The following is a 20,580-nucleotide window of genomic DNA, read 5'->3' on the forward strand; positions in this document are numbered from 1 at the left end:
CCGATTTCACCGCAGCGGTCCCCGACTGAGCAGCCGGGTTAGTGTCACCTTCGCTTCAGACGTGGTGGTCAGCTTTGATCACCGCGTCTGAAGGGTTAATACAGGGCATCACCGCGATCGGTGATGTCCTGTATTAGCCGCGGGTCCCGGCCGTTGATGGCTGCAGGGACCGACCCGATAGGACAGGGTTTTAATGTGTATTTGCCGTATAAGAAGCAAGAAACACAAATACCAGCTCACTCCTGTAAGCGCCCGGACTGGATTTGGACTGATCCGGTTAAGTAATGAACAAAGGAAAGGATGTCCAGCGCAGACTCTTGTGCAAAAGGAACTTCTTTATTGATTAAAATTCATAGTTGCTATGGGATACAACAAAGTATTCTTGCAGTGTGACGCGTTTCAGACCGCAGGGCCTTAGTCATACACAAGCGTCTATGTGTATGACTAAGGCCCTGCGGTCAGAAACACGTCACACTGCAAGAATACTTTGTTGTATCCCATAGCAACTATGAATTTTAATCAATAAAGAAGTTCCTTCTGCACAAGAGTCTGCGCTGGACATCCTTTCCTTTGTTCATTGCCGTATAAGACACACCAACAAGATGTCTGATCGCGGGGGTTCCCAGCTATACACATGCATAGTGAGCAAAAAAAAAAGGTCAGATTTTATCCAGTGTTAAAGCGGTACTCCACCCTTAAACATCTTATCCATTATCCAAAGGATAAGGGATAAGATGTCTGATTGTGGGGGTCCCGCCGCTGGGGACCCCCACGATTACTCCTGCAGCACCCCCTGCCATCTGCTGTACAGAGGGAAGTTTGTTCCGTGTCTGATGACAGGCGATACAGGGGCCGGAGTATCATGACGTCACGGCCCGCCCCCTAAATGCAAGTCTATGGGAGGGGGCATGTCGGCCATCACGCTCCCTCCCATAGACTTGTATTGAGGGGGCGGGGCCATTACATCACTATACTGTATCGCCTGTCATCAGGCACGGAATGACCCTCGCTCCATGCAGCAGATGACAGGGGGTGCTGCAGGAGTAATCCCCAGCGGCGAGACCCACCACGATCAGACATCTTATCCCCTATCCTTTGGATAAGGGATAAGATGTCTAGGGGCGGAGTACCACTTTAACACTGGATAAAATCTGACCTTTTTTTCCCCCCCCTTTTTTTGCACACTATGCATGTGAATAGCTGGGAACCCCCACAATCAGACATCTTATCCCCTATACTTTGGATTGGGGGTAAGATATCTGGGGGTGGAGTACCCCTTTAATTTAAGGCAAAATTTACTCTGAATTGCTGCTTCAATCACATGGATGTTAAGATTACCCAGAATTGGAACTGGATTATTGGGACCTCAATGTGACCCAGTAGTTATTAACAAAGGCAAGCTACATAGGCTCGTCTCATGTCATAAGGAATGTCAGGCTGAGCTTCCATGTTAAAGCTAAAAAAAAAAAAACAACCTATAAATTGGCGTGGTTTGCAAATATATTGCCTGCAATACCCAACATGTGATCCCAGCCTCTCTGCAGTGTTATGCTATTATAGTGGACCCTTTTGTTTTTATCAGACTTGACAGATGAGTTATTGGCTGGACTTTTGGATATTACAACCTGCAGGTCGCAGCCAGCAATTCTCACATAATAAAGCTGTATGTTCCTTTATCACTGCTCGGCCTCACTTGATCAGGTTGTTAAATTATTAAAAGCGCATGCATCTTTTATTACAGCCCTGAAATACACCTGTCTATGGCAGTGCTGGCAGCCAGTTGGCATGGAGTGAGGCAATATTCATGAGAATTGTTGTTCACACTGGGTTGAACAGCAAATCGCACCACTGCTAATAATAATAATAATAATAATAATAATAATAATAATAATAATAATAATAATAATAATAAAAATAATAATAATAATTAATTTATATAGCGCCTACAGATTCCGCAGCGCTTACAATTATGGGGTACAAGCTGCTGTAGAAAAATAGGTAATGCATGCCCTATAATGTTCACAAAGCTGCTAATGGAAAATGCCATATGTTATTGGAAATTATTTCTAAAGTTTCCATTTACTGACTTTACAGAACATGCCGAAGTGTCAAAATCCCAGCATAATACCCTATGTGAGGCTTGCGTCTTGGCTCAGCTAGGCCAGCCATACTCCTTATGTGAATGTTTAATACCGATGATTATCTTAGAACTATGGAATCTAACTTGTATGTGGTCTACTCATTGGCGCATGAGCCTGAAGCCATGGTGTAGAATAGTGCATGGATATAAAAGGCAAAAACTAAAGGAAGTGGATCAGACTTAATATTCTAAAAACAAATTCTTGGCTCTTTCCCTAATACATATTTAGCAGGCCCTCCTGAATATTGATACGACAGAGGCCTAGAATGTCACGGGTGAAGAATGAGACCTCAGCCAATTAGTTTATTAAGAGGAAACACAATTTTTTTGAGGCCATTAGACATGGCGGCACTTTTTTTTATTATTGGTGAAGGAAATAGGGGAAACCATGAATAAGTCTTTTTAGTGTTCATTTCGATCAGCTAATTTTTCAATCTTCTGGTTGCTCTGTTGAAAGATATGGCAGCCGTAAGCCAAGATATGTTGGCACTTTGTCTTTTTTTTTTTTTTTTCTCCCCTGTGTGTCAAAACCAAGTAAATAAAGTTCTAAGGGTATGAATGCCAACAATACCAATATCTCCTGCCAGGCATGAGTCACACAGAGAGGTTTTGTGATCACTCCAGGTTTTAAACAACTGTGCCATTGAGGGAATGTCTCGCACTGAACTCTGCATCTCATATATGGTGGCTCGCTCACTTTCTGAGCTCTGCTCTTTGTGTTGGTTTATTCTAAGATCTGTATGGCCTCATTTTAGGGAATACCTTTTTTATTCCACACTGTCCTCCTATTGTTGTGTCTAATAAAGTCCCAACACAGAAAGCAATTTAAAGGCAAAAATATTGATCACAAGGTAATAAGTTATCTGGATGCTTGTTTGTGTATGGAAAAAAGAATGTAATGGAGAGGGGGTATCGCCACGTCAAAAGGCATAGGCTTTGTGTATTTTAAGCCTTGTAACACAGTCAAATTTCCCAGTCTCAAGTGAGAAACAAGTCTACCTATATAGGTCTTTGGACTGTGGAGTTAAAACAGAGTATCCAGAGAGAACCCATATATGAACTTGGTGAGAACATTTATCACAAGTCATGCACACGTTGGTATTAACTGAGTTGAACCCAGGACTCCGGCAAGGTAATAGTCTAAACCTGTCCATAAATTTCCAAAAGCTGTTGGCCTAACACTCATTCATTATTTCCTGATCCCCACATGCATGCTCTGCTCGGTTGAACAGGCATGTATTCAGAATGGACTAGTGGGAGTGTTTACTGTTGCCCCCCCAGACTCCTGTAGTGGTTTACTTCCCCAAGAATGAAAGTGTTGGTTACAATGAAATCCAACACACGCAAATTACTTCACTACACTGTCATCTGAAGGCCATCGTACACATTTAGATGGTCAGCCAAAATCAGTAGGTTTGGCCAGCTTTGAGCTAATGTGTAAGGCCAGCTTCAGTCACTAAGCTTTTGCTGCCCTTCTATATGCCTGATTGCACCCTAAAACTGGACAAAAGCATAATTTTGAATATCCTGGGCCACAAATCAAAATCTGTAAATCGGCACCCGACCTAAAATGTGCCATGGTACTGGCATCTTATGTGACCAAAGGGCCTTTTGTACCCCCAATAGTGCCACCTTCGTACCCCCAATAGCTACAATTATTTATAAAATGTGTCCAAACTTTTTAAAGTTTTGATCGGTGGGGGTCTGAGTGTACAGACCTCCGCCAATCAGGAGAATTAGCTGCGAGTCTGTGCTTCCATGCACTTCTCTTCTTGCTCTGTCACGTGATCAAAACATGCTCCATAGACTTACATTGCGAGTGTCTCTCAATCCGGCTTCTTCTCTTGATTGGTGGAGGTCTGACCACACAGACCCCTGCCGATCCAAACTTTTGACTTGTTGCTTTGAAAGTGGCCATTTAAGATGTCTGCTTACTGTATAAATATTTTAGAAATAAAGTTATCAAGCACAGCCAAAGTAGGAACTAGAAAAACAGTGGCACTGGTATAGTTGTAGATCCTTGACGCCACCTCTAGCTACACAGCTCAACATTGATTTATTGCTAAATTTCTATACACTGTTGACTGTTTGCCTTCTCTATGTTTGCTTGCTGGGTGAGGTGGAGAGATGCCAGAAACTTCACTGAATATAACTCTATGCAGCATAAAAAATGTGCATAACACTAGAGAACATGGTCACATAGGTATCTAGGACTGGACACAAGTGGTCTGCTTGGACTTCATCAACATTGCTCTCCTGTAGAGTGGAGCTGCCTCCATTAGTCAGCAAGCTTGATCTGCTGAATATCCTATCAGTTATTTAGTTGTTTGTTTGGTTTATTTTTTTGGCAAGAACATAGCTATTCATTCACTCGTTGCAAGACACGTAGACACGTCACTGTAGCATTCAGACGTATGCTTTTAATGCCTGCAGCCAATATGTGCTCTTGAATACTGTGGATGTTTGGGAAGGGAGGTGGGAGGAAATGAGACTAACAGCCTCACCTGGGAACACAGCTGTCCTGCATCGCCCCAGGCTTGTATTTCACAGCTCAGCCCAAGCCCAAGTTAATACGCTGTACACAGAGCATTTTTTGTCTTAAAGGGGTACTCTGGCCCAAAGAAATCTTATCCCCCTATCCAAAGGACGGCGACGTCACGATACTCCGTCCCCGTAGTCATTACCCGGCAGACTCCGAGGCTGCAGTGCTGCATGCAGCACCCAGAGGTGGGTGCTGCATGCGAGATAGCGGGGGTCCCCAGTGGTGGGACCCCCGTGATCAGACAAGGGATAAGATGTCTTGGGGCCGGAGTACCCCTTTTATGTTTTATCGATGGCCAAGTAGAGTTTGGAGATCTTCAGACTTTGTTGTATGAATACACCATTGTAACAAGTAATAAGCTTATATTAATGAGGTGGAGAAAGCAATAACTGGGGCAAGTCTATGGGAGGGGGTGCTCCTTTGGATAGGGGATAAGATGTCTAGGGGCAGAGTACCCCTTTAAATTAAGAAAAAAGCTTTGCACAAAGTTGTGCGATTCTCAACTTCATCGCTTGGCGGTAGCTTTGTAACATCTCACAGGCTTTTCATTCAGTAATATATTGCAGAAATCCAGAGACCCCCGGCAAATCTCCCCCCTCCTTCTCCTTTTCACAAGTATGTATCTCATAAACATCTGTATCTCATAAACATCAAATAAATTGTGGTTGCTGTGTGGGTGTGGGGACTGGTGTCAGGATTAGTGAAGCACTTCCAGCTTGTACTGTGTTTTGCTGCCTGCTACGTGATAGCCGCTCGCTTTCATGCTCCACTTGTACTTTGTTTCAGTCCAGAATAAACCAGAAGACTTTTGCTTGTCTGTAGCCTCCATAGAGAGCTATGTGATAATACTATGGCACTGCGAATATGTGGCCTTTAGTTTCCGATTAATGGAGGGGGGGAACCTGCCGAAGAACACTTGTAAATATTAACATGTAATGGACATTCATAAACAGTGGAGGTACACTTTTTCCAATAGTCTAGAGATTGTCCAAACATCTAGGAGCCAGTGACGTCAAGGAAATGTGAGGCTCCTTGCACCTCTTGTGAGTTATGGTGTTCGGGCTTTGTGCCTGAGTAGTGTTACTGGTGACTTCTTGGGCCGTTGTGCAATGTGGTTAGTTCTGGCCTGATGTTGGAGGACTCATGGCATGTTAGGACTCGTGCCAACGTGATGTGAGGGCAATTTAGATTTTTTTTTAAACTGGTATCAGCAAAATTATAATAATAAAGGTACTAAACATTATGCTTTTTGTTTTCCAGCCTTCAGCTCATCCTGTAGAATTTTGAAGTGCAACTCAGAATTTTGGTCAACCACCTCAAACTCCCATCATCACACAGGCGTGGAGGATTCGGTGGAGTTTTGCACAGCACTGCGAACCTATGCTCATTGCACGCGTCGTACTGCTCGCTTTTGCAGAGGAGATTTGGCTTACCATTCGGCTGTCCATGGCATCGATGACCTCATGAGTCAACACAACTGTTCCAAAGATGGCCCCACTTCCCAGCCACGTGTTCGGACCCCACCACCATGGGACAGCCAAGAAAGGTCTGACAGCCCTGAGATTTGTCACTATGAAAAAAATTTTCACCGGCACTCAGCAACCCCTAACTACACCCATTGTGGTCTCTTTGGGGACCCCCATCTTAGGACGTTTACAGACACTTTTCAGACCTGCAAAATACAAGGGGCCTGGCCTCTCATAGACAATAATTACTTGAATGTACAAGTCACCAACACTCCGGTACATCCAGGATCAACTGCAACAGCTACCAGCAAGGTAAATGTCCGTGTTAAGATGAGCATTTAACATGAAGGAAGTTTAACGTTTACGTTTAATTTGCTTTTTAGATCTTCTTTTTTTTTTTTTTTTTTTTTTTTGGCCGTGGTCTGAAGGAGTAGTGTTTCTCCTTGTAGAGTCGGCTTATATAAGGGGCTTTATAGGCCAGGCAATGATCACGGCAGGAAAAGGGTTTAGAAATTAGCCCTCCTCCGGAAGGAAGAAAGCTGGCTCTTCAGGTGGCACTACTTCTGGATTGGAACGTATTTGCATATCACGTTGTAGGCTACAAAAATTACACATTGGCCCTCATTTTCTATTCTAAACCCGACTTGTTTTGTCGGGTTTTTTTGTCGCATCTTTGTCTGCGCCATGTCGCAGACATCGTGTGCCAGTCTGCGACACGATGCAACTTTTTTTCCCGACGGACCCGATGTGGATTCTCCCAAACCCGAAAAAGGGGCGTAACCCGACATTTCTGAGCTTTCTCGCATATTTATAAAGGTTTCCAACCCGAATTTGTTGAATTGTTGTGGATTTTTTCCCGACAACTCTGAGGAGTTGGAAACCAAAACCAACAAAACCCACGTGCGACAAACAGGATGCGACATAATAATAAATACCAGGGGAAAAAAGCAGTCGGGTAAGAAAGCAAGATAGACTTACAACCCGATTTTCTAAGTAAATGAGAGCCATTGTCATTGATAATTAGCAAACCCTGTCTATGTAATTTGTGCTTTCATAAGGCTTTGTATAAAAACAAAATTAATCTTTTTAAATAAAGTGTTCCATCCTTTTGTTGAGTAGTCCTAGTTAGGCAATAATTATAGCCTATTTTATTATATGTGATAGCTAATATTTGTTCTAATTACAGTTGTTACTGATAAGGAGTTTACATGAAGGGGTTGGTGGATGGGTATTGTAACAAAATGTAGTGAAAAAACGAACAAAAAACAAGGGTAGAGCTATTTGATCCTCATTTTGGTCAGTATTTTCACTTTCACTTAAAAAATTACAGTAATAAAACAGTGGGCCGCTAAAGTGACAAGAAAACCGCATCCTGCTGCATCCATTAGGCGAAGTGAAAGATAAAGTATTTTACCACTACTAGAAATATAACAGTAAAATAGTAATAGTTTTTCTTTTTTTTCCTTTTGGGAAAATTGATTTTTGTTAGAAATTCCTTTATGATAATCTGAGCATTGCATGCCATGATGTATAGTAAATGCAAAAATTTTCCTAAGCTTGGTTCACACCATGTTTTTGCAATACAGTTCCCATATACGTTTTCAATGTGAGAACCGTATTAAAAACCATATGCATCGACTCTCTATTGAAAACCATATGCCAAAAGATGCATCCGGTTGTGTACATTTTGCATCTTGTATGGTTTTTATCCATTTTTTATTTTTTATTTTTTTTCCCTAGCCCACCAGGGTTTTTGGTCCGGCTGAAAAACTGTATGGAAACCGTATACGTATTTTTTTTTTTTAACATCGGAGTCAATTGGAACTGTACAGAACCGTATGTGCGTACGGTACCATTCGGTTTTTGACACCGAAAGTTTTTTCTTGGAATTTCAATCAAACAAGTGAAACTTTATTCATAATGGAGTGAAAAGTTAAAAACGTTATGTACGGATGCAACTGGACATCATTTTTTCAAACCGTATACGGTTAAAATTTGTACACACGCTTTGATACAATTTAGTCTGGTTTTGAGGAATCTGTTTAAAAAACCTGATACGGGAACAGTATTGCAAAAACTTGGTATGAACCCAGACTTACACAGGACCTATAGAAAGTTTCATGCAATACATGGAAATAATAATTTATTATTATTAATAAAATATAATATATATATATATATATATATATATATATATATATATATATATATATATATATATATAATATTTTTTTTTTTTTTTTTTTTGTAGATACCACATTTTTGTGTGTTTATAAACCAGTTAGCTCCTTTTTATCATTAATGTCCACATCTCCACATATCTATGCATCCTTTCTAGGTTACATTTAAAGGAGTACTCGTAGATACAAATTTTTTTTTTTTTTTTTTTTCAACTTGCCCGGAATGCAGACCTTTTAAAAATAAATCTACTGGTGGCTCCGGTATCCCATATCTGTTCTCTGCAGCAATCATCCTCCTGCTTCCAAGTCTTCTTCCTGGTACCAGGTCCAAGATGTCTCATGTTGCCACTCAGCCGATCAGAGGCTGAGGCGAGACATTGCTTCGGCCGGCGATTAGCCAAGCCGCCGTGTGACTACAAGAAGCACAAAAAAATTGCTGCTGAGACAAGGAGCTGGATACCGGAGGCACCAGGGGAGCTGGAGGAGGCAAGTCCAGGTTGTGGTTTATTTTTATTTATTTTTTAAATGCCGACATTCTAGGCAAGTTGACAACAAAAAGTTGTGTCCAGGAGTAACCCTTACAAAAAAAAAAATCACCCTAGAAAAAATGGTTTGGCTTAACTTCTATATTGTTAGCACAGATTGAATGCTGTCCTCCTTACTCAGGATCTTGTGAAACTAGTTTAACCTTTCTGAGAATTACTTGTGTGTCCCGGTAGGTGGAAGCATGTGGTTGCATGTAGGAAAATGCAGATTGTAATAAATCATTGCAGCATTCATATCTGTGTTCATTGAGCTTGATCAATCATTTTTATTTTAATATCTTAAGTTGCAGGAACAGTCTTTTCTTGTGTTCCTGTTGAGTCATTAGTTCACTATGCATATACTTGGAAGAGATAGTTGTGTAAAACATCACATATGGGAGAACCTTCTAGCTATTGTGTACTTGAATATTAGCTTAAACATCTAAGAAACAATTCTCATGGATTTATGTTTTCTTTCTGTTATGTTACTTTAGATTACAATAATCTTCAAGAACTTCCAGGAGTGTGTGGACCAGAAGGTTTACCAGGCTGAAATGGACGAGCTTCCAGCCGCTTTTGTAGATGGCTCTAAGAATGGTGGAGACAAAAGTGGCGCAAACAGCTTGAAAATTGTAGAAAAAGTGGCTGGGCAACACATAGAAATACAAGCCAAATATATTGGTACCACAATAGTGGTGCGACAAGTTGGTCGCTACCTAACTTTTGCAGTACGCATGCCTGAGGAGGTGGTGAATGCCGTGGAGGACAAAGAAAACCAAGGACTTTATCTGTGTCTCCAAGGTTGTCCTCAGAACCAGCAAATTGACTTTCGAACCTTCCACTCCCAAACCCCAGAGACTGGTTCTAGGAGACACGGGACTGGATCCAGTGTATCCTCATTCACCCCTCAAATGGCAGGAGCCAAATGCAAAGAAAAGCTGCCCGTTGAGGACCTCTACTTTCAGTCCTGTGTCTTTGACCTCCTTACCACAGGGGATGTGAATTTCACTCTAGCTGCTTATTATGCCTTTGAGGATGTGAAGTCATTACACTCCAATAAGGACAAACTCCATTTGTATGAAAGGACCATGGACTTGGAGTCTGGAACTGCAGCTCCTAAATCTGGCCTGGGGTTGACAATATTTCTCGTGGCTTTTGTGTGTTTGTTTCAATGTTGCACAGTGTTGCTGTAATGTTATGTTTACTGTGTAAATCTAACGCAATGTAGTGGGGGCAGTTAAAGGGGTGCGAGCTCAATTACCCAGGATGCATTTGTTTCTGTGAAAGCACAGTGTGTGACATTGCTATAATGACATAATTTATTTGATCATATACAACAGTCACAGAATTTGGGCTTGAGGATTGCACATCACTAATATGGTTTGTTCTAGTGAAACTTAGCCATTCCTTATCCAAAGCCTGCAAAGAATGCAAAGGTCATCATAGTAATGTATCTTTCGGCAAGTAAGGTGTCTCACATTGCTGTAGGACAGGTGTCTAATCCTTTACAGAGGGCTGAATTGAGACCTCTTTAACCTTTTTTTGTGCATCTCTTTGACGCACGATAATTATGGAGCACGAGTGTTGCCTGTCCATCAAATCTGCCGAGCTTATGTGAACTGTACCTCATCTATAGAAGTCATAGAGGGAAGAGAGAAGCTTCCTCTACCTGACTTGGTATTTGCAGATATCATGGTGGCTGTGAAATGTAGTATTTTGTGAACGTGGCTTTCGTGATTCATGATTAGCTGTAACTGCATGATCAATTTTCTTGGTGCTCACTAGTATCAGATGGTCTACCAACAAAGACCAATATTAATGTGGACATGTAGCAATAAGCTTCTCCAAATCCAATATATATGTGTGTGTATATGTAGCTGTGCTGCATACAGCAAAACCTGGATTTAAACATGTCAAACCAATACCAAAAAAAAACTAGGAAATCGGGATCTTGGCAAACCTGTGTTACCGTGATGCATTTTACTATGTCAGATCACACTGTTAAGGGAACACTTTTATGAGTATGTTGGTCAAGGTACATGTTGCTTCCCTTTAGCTACAGATGCATTAAGATAAGAACTGGTAGAAACTACATGGCAGGTAATTCAGACAGCCTTTAGGCTTGAAATCGGAGCGCTTATGTTACCATGATGCCGACTCTATTGGCAAGTGAAACAGCAGCTTGTTCTATTATGGCTATAAATTCTATGGGAGGGATGCATAGAAGAGCCTGGTCTTTCGACCAGTGATCATAGTACAAGCTGCTTACTTGGTATGACACTGATTACTGGAGCAGATGTATAGTGTATATAGACCTATAGGAGTCAGATGTAAAGCAAAATAATGCAACTTGTGTTGAATATAATTTATCTGGTCTGTAATATGTGGAACTTTTGTAGTTCTGTTGTTGTTTTTTGAAATTGTGTCACTGTAAATAGGAAGTACGTAATGTGTTCCAGTGTAATAGATGTGGTAACTACTTTTCATGCCATTGAATTAAAATTTTGACCTACCCTAATGTGCCACGGAAATCTCAGACACTAGTAGGGTAATATAATAGTTTTGTTTAAACAGATACAGGAGGTTTTTCAGGAGAGTTAGCCATTTTGTGGCCCCATCAGCATTCAGCCAGCTAATCTACAAAGGAACTTTGAAAGCAATGAAGTATATGCTCCCTTGAACCTCCCAAAATATCACCTATGCGGGAGAACTCCAGTGGAAGAACTCAACTGAATCTGTTGTTAAAATTATCGGCTGCTTCTTGTTTCCACTGCTGACATTGTCTGTAAATACTGGTTACATAATGGGTTAATGGTACCAACTCCCTCTTTTATCTGATCAGTCACTCTTAAGGTGCCCATACACTTTAGTCAAAAGTCATCTGAATCCACCAACTTTGGCTAGTTTTAGCCAATTGTCAATTGTATGGCAGCCTCCCACTCCTCAACATGTCCGAACCTTCTCTCCCTCAATATCATTAGAGAGAGGTCGGACATGTTGGATTGCAACTTTTGACCTTATTTCTCTCCTCTCCAGAAAGGAAACATGAATGTTTGGCCATGTGTATAGGAAGGTTAGGAAAGATAGCTACCGGCAAAGCAGCAACCAGCTATTGAATGTGGATGGGCACCTTTACCATTGAGCCTGTGTAACTCAACATTTTATCCATCTTCCACTCTTTTAAGTTGTGAACATATGCAGATATATTCACAAACCCAATGTGAAATAGCCATTCAGCTGGCCTGCATTGTACTTTGTTTTTATGGACTTTTAACAATGGTCTGGCCAAGGATTGTACTGTTGCTGATAAGTTGGTACATAGCATAGCATCTACCTAATTTGTATTAAACTTCTAATAGCATGGCAGAGTTTGATGCTGGCTCAAATGCTGAAACTAAACATCTTTGGTGCTCCTAACACATTTTTTCCCATGATCCTTTCACGTACACCCGGAATCCTAATGGTTGACTTGCTGCATCGTCTTCATTTATATAGGAAGTTGAATCATTTGCCACAATTCTTGTTCTTCTTTCCTACCAAGTGCTAGTAGTTAGTGCTGCTGTAATCTGTATCCCAGCAAGCATGTTGCAAGGTGTCTGAATGTGTGTAGTTCGCTAAATATTACATAGAGAGAGGTAACTAATGCCTTGTCTGTTTAGTAGTTCACACCGCTGTCATGATGGGGTTAATAGACTGTCGCTGGTAAATCAATGTTCAGAAAAAAGAAACTAAGTAAAGCACTTTATTCTGGTTTGGCTTATCAAGTTTACTGTCTAAAAATCTGCCAAGATCGACCTGACGGATGTAGAGATATCGCACAATGGCAAAAGGGAAAACACAATAAAAGCATTGTTTTTAGATATGCTCATTGACATGTAGATACTGTAAATTATTTATTGAAAATGCAAGTAAAGGTTTTTAACATTAAATCTGGCTTCTTTTCTTAAAAATCAAAAGCGCTTGTGAGCTCAAAGGGGGGGGGGAGGGGTTATAACTTATATACCAGCTTTCTGCCATACAAAAGTAGAAATTGCATGCACAAGCCTCATTCGACCTTTATTTTTTATTTTTTTTAATCTTGTTTTGTAACATTTTATTGAGAAGGCATGCTCTATGACCTGTGCAGGGAGGGTTAGAATGGAAGCTGTGACTAGAGATGAGCGAACTTACAGTAAATTCGATTTGTCACGAACTTCTCAGCTCGGCAGTTGATGACTTTTCCTGCATAAATTAGTTCGGCTTTCAGGTGCTCCGGTGGGCTGGAAAAGGTGGATACATTCCTAGGAAAGAGTCTCCTAGGACTGTATCCACCTTTTCCAGCCCACGGGAGCACCTGAAAGCTGAACTCATTTATGCAGGAAAAGTCATCAACTGCCGAGCCGAGAAGTTTGTGATGAATGAAATTTACTATAAGTTCGCTCATCTCTAGCTGTGACCATTAACTATTGTGAATGTTGGATCTTGTGTTTATGATCCTTTCATTGTAATCCTACATATGATTAGGAGGATTCTGCCAATATATTTTCTCCATAGAATAGGGAGTCTCGCATTCCCTTATGGTTGGGTTCACACAGTATTTCGGTCCAGAACTCATGAGGTAGACGTGGGAGCTGTTACTTCTATTTCTGGAGTATTTTGGTCCAGGTTTTTTTTTAAGACAGAACCAGGAATAGGTTCTTCTTCTTCTTTTTATCATTTCCATCTGTATTGGTTACATTCCTGGTTTTGGCTAATAATTCTGCCCAAAATGCTGTTATTTACATAAACCGTACTAATAACGATCACTTTTTATTTTTATTTTTATTTTTTTACTATTTTCTGTATGTAGTTTTGAAAACAACCATTTTCCTGAGCTGCTGTTTAACAGCGGTTAGAGATATACTTTACAGCAACCACATCGATCATAGGCAGGGAGATTTACCAAGCTGTTTTATAGTAACATTCCCTTTTAATGCCTGTGGCAATTTTATTTTATTTTTTTTTTTTATTATTCCAAATATTGCTCTGGTAAAATGAAAGGTGAGCTCTGACTGGTTACTATGAGAAACAAAAATAATTTTACTATACGGCAGTCTGACAAATCTCTTAGGGGAATGGCCATTCCTGTGTTGCCTTGGCTGTGTGCTTAGGATCATTGTTGGAAGTCCAGAGCCCTCTTGATCAGGTTTTTATTATGAAGATCTCTGTAATTTTCTTGACTCAGCCTTCCCTCAACTCTGACCAGTCTCCCTGTTCCAGCCACTGAAAAACAACCCCACAGCATAATGCTGTAAGGATGGTATTGGGCAGGTAAGGTGCTGTACCTGGTTTCCTCCAGATTAGCTTAGAATTGAGGCCATAGAGTTCAAGTCTTGGTTTCATCACACCAGCGAATCTTATATCGTGTGTGTGTGTGTGTGTGTGTGTGTTTTTTTTTTGTTTTTTTTTTTTTTTTTTTGGTTTGCAAACCCCAGATTTGCTTTTATGTACTTTTTTTTATTTATTATTATTTTATTTTTTTTTACTGGGAGAGGCATTTTGGGGCCACTTTTCCATAAAGCCCAGATTGGTGGAGTGCTGCAGTGATTGTTTACCTTCTTGAAGTTCCTCCATCTGTACACCAGATCTTTGGATCTTGGCCAGAGTTGGGTTCATAGTCATTCCTCATTCCAAGGTCCTTCTTCTCAGCTATTCTGTTTGGTGGGATGGCAGCACTAGGAGAAATCCTGGTGGTTTCAAACTTCTTCCATTCAATAATTATGGAGGCCACTGTGCTCTTGTGAACTTAAAGTGCGGCAGAAAATGTTTGTACCATTTCCTAGACCTGTGCTTCGATATAATACTGTCTCTGAGCTCTACAAGCTGTTCTTTCCCCATCATGTCTTGGTGTTTGCTCTGATTGGGAAGCATTCAAATGTAGCAGATTTGTTAAAGAAAATCTGTTCCATTCATTGTTCCTGCAACAAGCACATGGATTTCTGGGAGTCCCATTTATATACATTAGTTACAAAAAATTCTACCACAAATCTGTTGTGTAAAAAATAAAATTTTTTGACATTCTTTTAAGCTGTATCTGAATTTTCTGAATCTCCCACACCTGTAATAAGTGCTAGGAGAGGCATTACTTTAACCTCTTGAACCCCAGTACAACCCGTCCCACACCAACAATAAATCCTTTCCATGACAAATTTCCATGTGGATTCTTCCTCAAAATCTGCATGGAATCCCAGTGAAATTTAAAGCACCATTGTCCTGACAAGAATTTTTTCCTGCTTCAAGAATGGGAGTGTCAATTCTTGAAGCAAAAAATAATCTTCATCAGGACCTCCCATAACCATCAGGCAGATTTTGAGGCAACATTCATAAAGAAATTTGTGTGGAATCCTCATCGATTTACTCAATGTGAACTGGTTTCTGCATGGAAAACAAGAGTATTTCAGTTTTTCCTTATCATCTTCCTCAGTGTGAACATGCTTAGGGCCTTTTAAAGAGGGATTCTAGATTTCTTCAAAAAAAAAAAAAAAATTATCCTGCTGGGATGGGTTAGTTAAAAAAAAAAAAAAAAAAAAAAATCTTACGTAGCCCTAGTCCCTCGAAGCTCCCATTCAGTTCTGTCTGGACCCCTGATCCTGTCTTCTTCCTGCTTCTTCTGAGATGAGTGCTTGGAGCAAGATCTGCCCACTTAGCCATTCAGCTAACTGGCCGAGAAGAGACACCGCTGATTGGCTGAGTCAGCTGATCCTGCACCAGACGTTCATCTCAGAAGCAAGGGAACGTCTGGTACAAAAAAAAAGTTGTTCTCATTCAATTTATTGGAAAACCATCCTGGTATTGTATCAGTGATATTCTCTATGAGGGGGCATTCATCAAGAGTGGTGTCAGTGATCACATTTCTTACTTAAGTACTCCACTTGTATGGTGATCTATGACTTTTTGTGCTAATTTTTTGCAAGCCAAGTAAGGGCTGGTGTAGATTTGCGTGTACTTTAGCACAGTTGCAACAAACTGAAAATTTGCACATCATAAATCCCTTACCACTGCATGATAGCAACTGAAATTACCACTTGGTATGGTCTTTTAGAAAAACCTTCTAAAGCAAAAGTTGCAATGAAAAGTCTTAAAACAGCATCTGAGACAAATGTTCACCACAAAACCAGGGTAAAACCAATGATAAATTCCCCCTTTGTTTTCTGACTTTAGGGTCACCCTGTATTTATCATAAAGGGAATCACACAGTGATCCATACAGCACCGTCCAGGGTCCACTGTTCAGGGTCCATTTGGCACGAAATGGACCCATTGCATAAGGGACACAGACAGATCCCACTGACTTAGGGTCTGTGGGATCCAGTGTCTGTTATTTTAAGGGAGTGGAGTGAGGAAAAATACCAGACATTTAGTCTCCATTTAACCCTTGTCTTTTCACGTCATTGCTCCCTTTACTGGAACTCAACAGTGATGTGAACCGTGCCCTTATTTTTATTTTATTAATTACTACATTTTCATTAGAAATGTCATATAAATCTCCAAGCTTTCACTGTCTTCTGCTACATTCAACAGAAAAAAAGACATGAGCAGTATGATGGAATATCCACAGTTCTGGTATTGAGAGATATAAACATTATTACTGGTAATTAAATATCAAAATATAGTTTTCTGGTGAAATTTAGAAGTAGCTCAGTTTTTTTTACTTTTATTTAAGGGATTATAGATTTAAAAGGGGTACTCCCACCCTAGACATCTTATCCCCTATCCAAAGGATAGGGGATAAGATGTCTGATCGCAGGGGTCCCGCCGTTGGGGACCCCCGCATTATTGCATGTGGCACCCACCTGTTTTTTTACCGGAACCGCTGGAGGGTGAGTCGTGACTCCGGGAACGGAAGTCCGTGACGTCATGTCTCCGCCCCCGTGTGACGTCATGCCCATCCCCTCAATGCAAGTCTATGGGAGGGGGCGTGACGGCCGTCACGCCCCCTCCCATAGACTTGCATTGAGGGGACGGGCGTGGCGTCACACAGGGGCCGAGTCCTGACGTCACGGACTTCCGTTCCCGGAGTCACGACTCACCCTCCAGCGGTTCCGGTAAAAAAAAACAGGTGGGTGCCACATGCAATAATGCGGGGGTCCCCAGCGGCGGGACCCCTGCGATCAGACATCTTATCCCCTATCCTTTGGATAGGGGATAAGATGTCTAGGGTGGGAGTACCCCTTTAAGGATACCTATAAAAAATACAAGTGATCTTTACAAGGCAGAATGTTTAGAACATAACTGAAGAAAAAAGCCTTTGGATATACAGCGTTCCACAGCTGTGAAGGTGATGGAGAAGCAGAACTGATTTCTTGTCAGGTCTTTCAATCTAACTGATATTTACAATGTGATTTTCTTGAGTAGGTTTCCAGATTTTCCCTGCATTCACTTGATGACATTGAATTATAAAGCCAAGATACATAATCCTGTTCCGAAGATTGTTGATTGCCGCTGTAAAAAGTCCTGTCGTTTGTTCAAGCTTGTAACAGCGCCAAGGTATTAATGTAGTATAGAACGGACCTTCTAAGGTGCTCAAAGTTTTCTTTACAGAAGTGTGTTAAGTATAAGGGTGTAGAGGCTATAAATATATATTTATTTATTTACACAATGATGTCCTAACCAAAGCCGTCTGCCTAATATATATGACATCCTTGAGCTGCTTGGACAACTCTGAGCCATTGAAGTTTATTTTTTTTATTTTTTATTTTTTTATATATTCAAAATGCTTTTATTGAATCTAAACAGGTCATAACACCATATATGAGCCATTGAAGTTTTTTATCACCCCACACTATAATAAGCAGGTTGACCGATTAGTTCTAATGGGTCAATTCTAAGATTCTGCACCAAAAATCTGGTGCAATTTGCACCATAAAAACTGGTTAACATGACTTGCACCATATTTTAAATATGTTTCAGACATTTTGTCAACCTCTCTCAACAAGGGAGTTGGGATTCCTGAATAAGGTTGTGGCTTCTGTAAAAACATGAGCAACTATAAAAAATCTTAAACTTTTTAGAGTACGGTAGGTTTACACTGGAGGAGATAATAAAAAACTGTGTAATTCTTAGACTATACCACATTTTTAACAGTAACTTGTGCTGTGTGAAAATCTGGTGCATCTTTAGGCTTTCAAGTTTTAGGGTTGTCTACCTTTTTAAATGGGTACTTCATTTGAAACCTCTTATCTAGAGATGAGCGAACTTACAGTAAATTCGATTCGTCACAAACTTCTCGGCTCGGCGGTTGCTGACTTTTCCTGCATAAATTAGTTCAGCTTTCCGGTGCTCCGGTGGGCTGGAAAAGGTGGATACATTCCTAGGAAAGAGTCTCCTAGGACTGTATCCACCTTTTCCAGCCCACGGGAGCACCTGAAAGCTGAACTAATTTATGCAGGAAAAGTCAACAACTGCCGAGCCGAGAAGTTCGTGACGAATTGAATTTACTGTAAGTTCGCTCATCTCTACTCTTATCCCCTATCCAAAGGATAGGGGATAAGAAGTTAGATTTCAGGGGTCCCGCTGCTGGGGACACCCACGATCTCTGGGCCGGCAGCGGCGGCAGCTTGCAGCTTCCATGTTCGTGATGTCATGCTACGACCCCTCTGTTCATGTCAATCGGAGGGGACGTGACAGCTGGTACATAGCCGTCACACCTCCTTTCATAGACATGAATGGAGGGGGAGTGGTGGCCCGCATCGCCAGTGATCCGATACGGATCGGAGTTCGCTCTGTGCACTGAATGATAAGGATGCTGTGCTGGAGATCATGGGGGTCCTTTGGATAGGGGATGAGATGAGATATTGAAAGGGACTCTTTTTGACATCCCTGGTATGATGGATTTAAAGCACAGTGGGGAAAAAAAGTATTTTGTCAGCCACCAATTGTGCAACTCCGGTGAAAACTTTTTTTTATTTTTTATCAACTGTTTAAAGTTGAAAGTTAAACAGATTTGTAAATTGCTTCTATTAAAAAATCTTAATCCTTCCAGTACTTATTAGCTGCTGAATACTACAGAGGAAATTATTTTCTTTGGAACACAGTGCTCTCTGCTGACATCTCTGTCAATTTTAGGAACTGTCCAGAGCAGCACATGTTTGCTATGGGGATTTTCTTCTACTCTGGACAGAGATGTCAGCAGAGAGCACTGTGCTCGTGATATCATCAGAGAGCTCTGTGTTCCAAAAAGAAAATAATTTCCTCTGTAGTATTCAGCAGCTAATAAGTATTGGAAGGATTAAGATTTTTTTAAAGAAGTAATTTACAAATCTGTTTAACTTTCTGGCACCAGTTGATTTAAAAAAAGTTTTTCACTGGGTTAACAGTTTAAAAAGATGAGAGGCCTGTTATTTTCATCATAGGTATACCTCAACTAGAGATGAGCGAACTTACAGTAAATTCGATTCGTCACGAACTTCTCGGCTCGGCAGTTGATGACTTTTCCTGCATAAATTAGTTCAGCTTTCAGGTGCTCCGGTGGGCTGGAAAAGGTGGATACAGTCCTAGGAGACTCTTTCCTAGGAATGTATGCACCTTTTCCAGCCCACTGGAGCACCTGAAGGCTGAACTAATTTGTGCAGGATAAGTCATCAACTGCCGAGCCGAGAAGTTTGTGACGAATCGAATTCACTGTAAGTTCGCTCATCTCTAACCTCAACTATGAGAGACATTATGAGAAAAAAAAATCCATAAAATCACATTGTCTGATTTTTAAAGAATTTATTTGCAAATTATAGTGGAAAATAAGTACTTGGTCACCTACAAACAAGAAAAATTGTGTCAGATTAATAGGGTCTGGAGAATATCTCCTCACTATTGACTATATCTACAAAGACCCATACAATACGAGTGCTATATGAGCTCCAAAAGAACAAACAAAGGAGCATAAAAAATGGAGTCATACAAATAACAATATTTATCATTAAAAAAATAAATAAGTACTTGGTCACTACAAACAAGTAAGATTTCTGTCTCTCACAAATCTGTAACTTCTTCTGTAAGAATCTCCTCTGTCTTCCACTCATTATCTGTATTAATGGCACCTGTTTGAAGTTATAAGTATAAAAGACACCTGTCCACAACCTCAAACACTCCAAACATCATTATGGCCAAGACCAAAGAGCTGTCTAAGGACACCAGAAACAAAATTGTAGACCTGTACCAGGCTGGGAACACTGAATCTGTAATAGGCAAGCAGCTTGGTGTGAAGAAATCAATTGTGGGAGCAATTATTAGAAAATGGAAGACATACAAGACCATTGATAACCTCCCTCTAACTGGTACTCCACGTAAGATCTCACCCCGTGGTGTCAAAATGATCACAAGAACGATGAGCAAAAATCACAGAACCACACAGGGGGAACTAGTAAATGACCTGCAAAGAGCTGGGACCAAAGTAACAATGGCTACCATCAGTAACACACTATGCCGCTGGGGACTCAAATCATGCAGTGCCAGATGTGTCCCCCTGCTTAAGCCAGTACATGTCTAGGCCCATCTGAAGTTTGCTAGAGAGCATTTGGATGATCCAGAAGAGGATTGGGAGAATGTTATATGGTCAGATGAAACCAAAGTAGAATTATTTGGTAAAAACTCAACTTGTCGTGTTTGGAGTAGAAAGAATGCATCCTACTATGAAGCATGGGGTTGGAAACATCTTGCTTTGGGCTGTTTTTCAGCAAAGGGACCAGGACAACTGATCCATGTGAAAGAAAGAATGA

General features: G+C 40.8%; 1 protein-coding gene across 1 annotated transcript in view; it reads left to right on the plus strand.

Annotated features, from left to right (window-relative positions):
• Positions 1 to 11,365, plus strand: part of RGMA (repulsive guidance molecule BMP co-receptor a) — a 46,423-nt gene extending 35,058 nt beyond the window's left edge. Inside the window, exons 3-4 of the mRNA XM_056571864.1 lie at positions 5,943 to 6,460; positions 9,347 to 11,365. Of these exons, the coding sequence (XP_056427839.1) occupies positions 5,943 to 6,460; positions 9,347 to 10,045 (1,217 nt within the window). The 3' untranslated portion in view covers positions 10,046 to 11,365. The remainder of the gene's footprint in view (positions 1 to 5,942; positions 6,461 to 9,346) is intronic.
• The last annotated feature ends 9,215 nt before the right edge of the window (positions 11,366 to 20,580 follow it).

The sequence above is a fragment of the Hyla sarda genome, chromosome 4, assembly GCF_029499605.1.
Source record: "Hyla sarda isolate aHylSar1 chromosome 4, aHylSar1.hap1, whole genome shotgun sequence".
Taxonomy (NCBI): domain Eukaryota; kingdom Metazoa; phylum Chordata; class Amphibia; order Anura; family Hylidae; genus Hyla; species Hyla sarda.